This window comes from Cryptomeria japonica, chromosome 7, assembly GCF_030272615.1.
Source record: "Cryptomeria japonica chromosome 7, Sugi_1.0, whole genome shotgun sequence".
NCBI classification, from domain to species: Eukaryota; Viridiplantae; Streptophyta; class Pinopsida; order Cupressales; family Cupressaceae; genus Cryptomeria; species Cryptomeria japonica.
The window spans coordinates 335,968,153-335,976,857 of NC_081411.1; the positions used below are offsets into that span (position 1 = coordinate 335,968,153).

The 8,705-nt window shown below is 37.2% G+C and overlaps 1 protein-coding gene across 1 annotated transcript; it reads left to right on the forward strand.

Annotated features, from left to right (window-relative positions):
- Window positions 1-4,275: 4,275 nt before the first annotated feature.
- Window positions 4,276-8,430, forward strand: LOC131053188 (glucan endo-1,3-beta-glucosidase-like). Its single transcript, XM_059208647.1, has 2 exons — window positions 4,276-4,354; window positions 7,403-8,430. The coding sequence occupies exons 1-2, from the start codon at window positions 4,276-4,278 to the stop codon at window positions 8,428-8,430; spliced, it is 1,107 nt and encodes a 368-aa protein (XP_059064630.1).
- Window positions 8,431-8,705: the final 275 nt, after the last annotated feature.

Sequence of the window (8,705 nt, forward strand, 5' to 3'; positions counted from 1 at the left end):
TAAATGAAACACGGTGTTGCTTTCCATATATACAATATTTGCAAAAGTCAAACTCAAGATTAGAATCATCAAGGCCTTCAACAAAGCTCTTATTTTTCAAGGCTCACAAGACCTTTTTACCTATGTGGCCAAGTCTTTGGTGCCACAACATTATCTTCTTAGTTGGGAGCTTCATCTCCAAAGCATTAGCACCCTTAGGTACCCAAAAAGAATGACCATTAGATGTTGATACAACAATATTCTTCTCTTCTTGATCTTACAATGAGGATGAAGATTCTGAAGCCCGTTTCTTGTAATTCATAGAAGCACTATTGCGGTAAACCATGCATGCATCTAGCTTATATAGAGTGCGTAGTTGAACACCCTTAGCAAGCACTACATAACCTCTAGTCATCTTGCATCCACCTTGCAAGAAAACAATTTGCATTCCCACATTGTTCATCTTGCTAACATAAAGAAGGTTTTGTGTCAAACCAAGAATGTGCAATACATCACCAATCCCCTTCACGTTACCATCGGGGAATCAAATCTTGACTCTTCCATGGCCATCAATCTTCAGGTGAGAATCATCACCCAAGTACACCTTCCCACCATCATAATCTTTATACTTTGAGAACCAACCCTTGTGAGAGGTCATGTGGAAGGAAGCACCTAATCTAATCAACCATACATCTTCTAATGCATGGATTGCCAAAGCAATGAAAAAAACATCTGCATTAACTCGAGAGGATCAGTTGGAATCAAAATTAGAGGCTTTCCTATTTTCCTTTTTCTTCTCCTCTTTACAAGCTTTCTATAAATGACCGGATGTGTCATAGTTCCAACATTTAGCCTTGGACTTTTTACTAGGGAATTTGGATCTCCTTGGAGACTTTGACTTGCCTTTATTGTCCTTCTTCTTGCCTTTCTCTATTGATATTCCGCGAGCAAAAAGGGCCTCATTAGCCATCTTAGAAGACTTCCTCTGCATTTCTTCAAACAACAACAAAGAAACCACATCTTCCATCTTGAAAGTGGTTGTTGTGCTTCCAATAACCATTACAAGGAGATCCCATTAATCAGACAAAGAACACAATAGGAGCATGCATCTTTCTTTATCATCAATTTTTACACCAATAGAGCTTTGTTGTGCAACTAAAATATTAAAAACATTCATATGATCTGAACAAATCCTCCTTCCTCCAGTCTCGAAGAATACAACTTTTTCCTCAAAAAGAGCTTATTTACCAAGGATTTCCCTTGATAAATATCACCAAGCTTTTTCCAAAGTGTAGCTATAGTCTTCTCCTCATGAACATTAAGGAGCACAAAGTTAGCTAGACAAAGTCTTATCAAACCCTTGCTTTCTGATCCAATGTATCCCAAGCATCTTACCCTGTTGTTTGAGGCTTAGTCCCACAAGTCTCTATCAACAACCATGCCTTCCATTTAGGGTTTCCAAAGCCCAAAATTGCCACCATTGAATTTCTCCATCTCTATCCTTCTAGATGGGCTTGCCATCTTAGATCTATAACTAGGCTAAGAAACTTCTACCTACAAAAGCTCCTACTAAAAAAAGATTTGCACAAAAAACCAGGCTACAACCCACTAATGATAACAAAGTTTTTGATTAAGTAAAAACAAGTTTTAAAGGGACTTGAAACCCTCTACAAGATAGGTTTTAGAAGGACTTGCAACCCGAACCGAAGGATAAACTTGAAAGACCACTCAAAGAAACAAAACACAAAAGAGATTTGGCCCAGCTAATCAAAAGAAGGGGAACAACATTAACCCCCACTAAAAGCCAACAGGTTGCAAAAAACCAGCAGCCCTAACCCAACTAGGAAGGATCAAGAATTTGACCTACCCTTATGGGATCGAAGGGTCATATCAAAAGAGGACTGGGACAATTTAGATTTTTTACTTTTAACAGTAATCCATCCGTCCTCAACCCTAGCAACAGCCTTTTGCCAAGAGGATGGGTCCAGAACAGAGAACCTCCCATCATCAGGAGGAACAAAGCCAACATCCAGAGAGGCAGAGACAACAGAAGATCCAACAACAATCTGAGATGTAGGAGGGCCATCCATCGGAGAAGAAGATCCATCATTTTTCAAACGATCACTCGGGATGCCACCGCAGGCATCCACACATTCTTGAGGCAAGGCAACACCAGAAACAAGAGGCGTACCCTCAGTCTGAGGAACCTATGCCACCTCCTAGGAGAAGCTTTTCTTTTTAACAAAATAGTGTTCAGAGGATGCACCTTTCCACCAAGAAGTAGATCTTTTTTATTTTTTATTTGTTTCACACCCTGCAGCAACATGTCCAGTTTGAAAGCACTTTCGACATCTAAAGGGGATACCTTTAAAGTTGAGTGGTTGGGCCCAAGATCCCAAGGAAGATTCAATCTCTAACTCAACTGGAAGCCCTTTAGAGACATCAATGTTAACCAAAATACGGCCATAAGTAGAATGATAAATTTGGTAAGATTCCTTATCAATTATTAAGAATTCGCCTAAAGCCTCCCCCACTTCCTCTAGCAGAGAATCCGTCCAAAGATGAAGGGGAAGGTTGGGGAGCCTAACCCAAATAGGAATCTCATTAAATGAATCAGTAGATGGATTAAAGCTTGAGAACCAGGGTTTAACCATCAAAACATATTTGTCCTCCCAGCTGAAAGGATTAATCCCTAAGATTTTTGATCTGTCCTTTGCATATTCAAATTTAGCAATGAAAAAACCCTTGGCTAAGGGAAAAATGTTAACTGAACCTTTTATGATCAATTCCCAACTTTGGGAAATCCAAGTGTGTAGTTGAGGAAGTCTTGGCCAAAAACCCCGAAACCTGTAGATCAAACCATGAGCGTCAAACACAGAGGAAGTGTGGATGATCTCCATGTCAGTATCAGCAGACACCTTGAAAACTAGAGGTTTGCAAACAGAAACAGCCACAGGTCCCAAGCCACGGATACCCCGATCACCAACAGAGGGCGCTGGAAGCACCGTATCACCATCCGAAACCCCCGCAGAGCTCCCATACATAGCACCAGGCTCACCGGCCACACCAGGGGAAATGGGGGACTGGACGACATCACTAGCTGATCTAAGGGTAGATGGCTTCGCAGCAGTGGACATCCTTAGGGCAGCGACAACGACAACAACAGTCGCAGACAGCCTTAGGGCGGCAGACGGCATCGTGAGCATAATTCCTAATGATAACAAAGTTGGCTAGGCTCTTTAATGCCAATTAAAAGGAAAGCAAATGAGCAAAAACAACCTTCTCAAAAGCATCCTTATTCAATGAATCTGCTACACATAAATGGAAACTCCTTTTTGGATAACTCTTGCACAAATAATATTAAACGCAAATATTATTTATTGCTCAAATGCAAGGTGTTCAAGAAAATGAAGTCTTTTGCCAAAATAAAATTTTGTATTTTGCTCCAGGTTTATTCACGTGGAAGATATGATCCCATCGAATGTTTTTCCAAATTAGTGCTAAATAATAGGAAGCAATTGCCACATGTTGCTTGGAGGGAACTTTGAGGAGCTCCTAAGAATTTTTCTTCTTCATAGTTCCCTTCTTGTGACAAGTATCACAATTTCTCTCTCTCCTCAATGCTTGTTGATCACACTTTGAATATTTATATTATAAGAGTAAATCATTAAAATCAGCAACATAAGACCATTAAAACTAATTAAATTAAATCCACTTTTGAAACTTTTAAGATCATTGAAACACCTTAATCCCAACAGCAAGCATACCTGCACTGTCTGCCATTTAAGTTCCAATTGAACATAAACATATACCTGCCAAAATTGTGGTTACCATTTGCTTCGATCTGCAAGAAGTTTGTCTATTTCTGCAATCAAATATGATATATACAATAAAATAAAAAACAACATTATATTTAAATGGATTTAGAGGGAAAGCATTTTTGAAAAGCATTTGGGAGGGTTTGAAAAGTGACCACCGTAACTGCTCTCTGTTCAACGGGCCCTTCGCTGTATGTCATTGCATGTTAGCGAATTTGTATGCCTCTTTTTATGTATGGTTAGTTGTACTTTCGTGCTATTCTGTATGGAGAATAGCGGCGTTTTTTTTTAATGACTTGACTGCAATTGCCGTTCAATGCTCCCGTTGATTCTTCTTGCAATTGCCGTTCTTCCACCGGCCAGGACTCTGACTTGACTGACATAAGAAATGTCAGATTTGCTCTCTATAATTACGGAGCATAGATAGTAAACATTTATATGTTTGGGCTTGGAGGATTTGCCTGGTCTCACAAAAAGAATGGGTTCCTGGCAAGGAAATAAAGATTGCTATGCTTTGGTTCTTCTCATTGTCGTTTCATTCTACATAGCTCATGCAGGTGAAGTTCACTCTTTATCGAGATGCTCAGTTGCATAAGAAATTTTTTAGCTGGTTTTTTTGGGGAAGATGCTAGTTGAATAAGATATCATCCTCAAAATTATTGTCAGAATCTAAATTTAATTGCAAAATCTGCAAAATCTCCTTAAGCTTGTCTGGAAAATTTTCAACTCCACCCACAATATAAGCCTTGTGCAAACTTAAAAAACAGGGCTCCTAACACAGAATGGGATACTGGCTTACATGACAAATGAAGGGTTGAATCTTAAGGATATATCTTAACTGGAAAGTAGGGAAGTGGAAGATTGGACTGATTGAGCTCTCACTATTAGCTTATGATCAACAAGCTTAAAGCTAGGTTTTATGTTTTTGGCCATCCAATTTGACATGTCAAAGCCTCTAGAGGAAATGATCGTGTTTCACAATTGCCCTAATGTGTTTTGGTAGTTCTGTGGTTGTTTTGCAATTTTATGCGATGGCTACTATTGGGTGTCAATTTAATCTTACAGATATTATATTTTTTTCATTAGGTTATGTAGCATAGAAGAATTAGGAATCATCAAAAACAAGTAGATCAATCAAAACACAAGACATGATAACTCAATCAGAAGAACATTCATTGAAATGAACCTAATTCTAAGCACACTCAATAGAGGTATGAAAACAAAGCATTCAAAAGAAAATATTATGCAAACCATATAACAATTCGGATGCTTCTTCCATGCGGCTCTATTGTTGTTCTTTCCTCTTCAATGGGTTTGTTGATCTCACCTACAAGTGCTCACAATTGAAAGAAAGATTGATGAAAAGCTCAAGAGTACTAGAAGCATAAGTTCGATAATCTAATAGAAATTCGGGATTAGGTTTGATTGAAAATCATCCAATTTATAGAAAAATTGGAGAAAATGAGCAAATTAGCATGAAAGAGATTTGAATAGAAATTCAAATCAATAATAGAAAAATTATGACATATCTATGACAAATTTCTATGCAAGGCTTATGACAATTCATGACAAATTTCTATGTCAAGAATTTATGACATTTTATGACATTTTATGACAAATTCTATGACACATTTCTATGTCAAGAATTTTATGACAATTTATGACAAATTCTATGACAAATTGCTATGTCAAGAGTATGACGCATGAAGCACACAAATAGGGAGAACTAGAGACAAGATAATTAGGTGGAATTTGAATTAGAAAATTAGAAAATAGGTGGAAATTAGGAATTAGAATTAGGTAAATTAATTAATAATGTGTCATTTATTAATTAATTCACAAAAGAGGAATAATTAGCCAATTAAATTAACATTTAATTGTGACAAGAAGACCTAGGATAAATAAATAAATTATTTAATCCTAGAGGAAGAAATAACACACAAGGTTAAATGAATAAATCATAAAACCTTGGAAGATGAATTAGAAATGCAAAGACGACAATTAGGTCTTGACAAAGGATAATTGATATCGATTCGATCATGATTTTGAATTGATAAATGACGAGTGTTGATAAATGATTTGATTGAGATTGGTTGACAAAAATCAATGACAAATTGACCAAATTGACATGATTGAAAAGGACAAGGATCGATGATGAATCGATCACAATATGACAAGATTGACAAGGACAAAGATCGACCAAAATCATGACTGAAGATTGTTGTCGACAAGACCAAATTTGAGAGCGAGACGAATGAAGAATGTAGAAGAATGACTCGATGCTCGCAAATGATAAAGATCAAGTGCGAATCATAGGAGAAATGTTAATGCGACGCAAAAACCTAAAATGAGGCAATGCGCAAATGTTAAAGTATGACTCTGCAAGCGTTGACCATATGTTAAAGTATGACTCTGCAAGCGTTGACCATTTTTAGGTGTCTACAGGTTAAAAAGAGAAATTAGAGTTCTATTCCTGTTACAGTATAGAAGATTATTACAAACATAGATCTCTAAAAGGAATAATTGAGAGGTTGGTTTAATCTTTATTATATGTTTTTGATTAGATGAAAAAGGGAAATTTGGGTTCTATTTCTGTTACAGAATCAGTGGCAATGGGTGATATAGTTGTGCATGAAAGTTTCTTTTCTCTCTTGCTGCACTATCCAGTTGAAGTGGATATTGACGACAGGGATAATGCGGGTTTCCTGACAAGTCCTGTGACACCAGGAGGAAAGGGCAAGAGGCCTGTAGTTGGGTTTGAGGTTGATATAAAAGCTATAGATGCTACGATGTAAGAATTGATGCTGAAGATGCAGACATTGAGAAAATTTGCCAGCACATTTGTATGATTATAAGAAAAAGCTATGGTACAAGGATTACTAGTGGATACACAATGCCTCTATTGGAAGATGCTAAACTGGTTAGGGTAGTGTTAAGGGTGACGGGTATACAAGGCTTTAAATTTCAAGGGTTGGGGTGAGGCAGTGGGACCGATGATTCAGTCAATGGTTGCAGTTTCGATAAATGTAGCTTATACTAGGGCTTGTAGTCACTGATTGACAGGTCCATCTACTATGAGAGTGGTCCATTGGAAATTTTTCTCAATTGCCCTGACGTGTTTTGGTAGTGCTATGTTTGTATTGTAATATTATCTGGTGGCTACTACTGGTTAATTTAATCTTATAGTTTAGAGCTATTTTATAATTTTGATTAGATTAAAAGGAAAATTGGGATCCCTAAAGAAAACTGGGATCCTATTTCTGTTACAGAATCAGTCAGAGACTATAGCAAGCAAAATTCTTTAAAAATGAAGAATGGAGAACACATAGGAAAAACAACCAGTTATAATGCCAACATAAACAATACGAAAAAGACATTCCTTGAAAACTTAAGAAAATTCCCTTGTATTTTAGTATTAATAGTTTGTGAAAATGACCTGTCAATGAAATCCCATATATTAACTTTAAAAAAATTAAATAGAACTAAACTAAGTTTTGTCGTACTAAACGTGATTTGTATTCATCTCATTTTGACGAAATCTCTTAATATTCACACATATAAATCTCTTAATATTCACACATATAAATCTCTTAATTTTCTCACAGATGGTGAAAAGATAGGAGTATGCTATGGAATGCTTTCAGACAGTTTGCCTTATCACAATGAGGTGGTGAATCTGATGCAGTCAAACAACATAGGAAAGGTGAGATTATACTTTTCAAGTCAGGACGCCCTGCAGGCCCTGAAGAATTCTGGAGTCGAAGTGATTGTGGGAGTTCGCAACGCTGAGCTTCAGACGATTGCAAATGACCAGGATGTAGCGAACATATGGATGAATGACAACATTAAACAATTCCATCCTTCTGTCAACATCAAATACATTGCAGTGGGAAACGAGGTGTTTTTAAATAGAACACTCATTTTGTATCTCCTGCCTGCAATGGAAAACATTCAGAGGGCATTGAGGAAGGCTGATCTGCAGAACAACATCAAGGTCTCCACACCATACCCAACGTCCGTGTTGAACAACTCATTTCCTCCGTCTGAGGGAACATTTGGTGAGGATATGAGTGCTATCCTTAACTTTCTATCAGATAATGGCTCCCCTTTCATGGCCCACGTCTATCCATACTTCAGCTACAAAAACTCCGCAGGTTCAACTTCTGCAGACTATTCGCTGTTTAGATCGACAAGTACTGTGGTGACTGATGGCAATTTAATGTATAACAACTTGTTCGGCGTTTTTGTCGACGCTTTTATATCTGCTATGGAAAAGCTGGGACATTCCAATATTCCAATTGTAATAACTGAAAGTGGGTGGCCCACTGCAGGCAATGCCGTGGCTACTGTGGACAATGCCCGAACTTACAACAACAATCTCATCAAGCATGTTTTGTCAAATGCAGGAACACCAAAGAGACCTGGAACGACAATTGAGACATATATTTTTACACTGTTCAATGAGAATCAGAAGACTGGGGCTGAGGCGCGCCATTTTGGTCTGTTTGATACCACTAAAATTCCTGTCTACCCTATGGACTTCCTAGCTGAAAGTTCTGTTTACCCTCCGCTCAGCTCAGCTGAAAGTTCCAAGGATTTAAAAGTGGTGTATATATATCTAACAGTAATCTAGCAAATGATTGATTCCTTCTTTGTATCTCAATAGAAAACCATAAATTTTTTAAAAAGTTGAATACTACATCTAAAATTGTTTTTGTTAATAGTACAATGAATTATTTAGTATTGGGCAAGTTTAAAGTTTCAAATGTTGGTAGTTCCATTAGTTTTCTTAACAACAATATTGCTAAATAATTTGATTGAATTATTTTAAGAAAATAGTACTTGAATAAGAAATTTTCCCTCAAAAGATTATTCTTAAATTTGTTCACGCGAATCTAAATTAAGTGT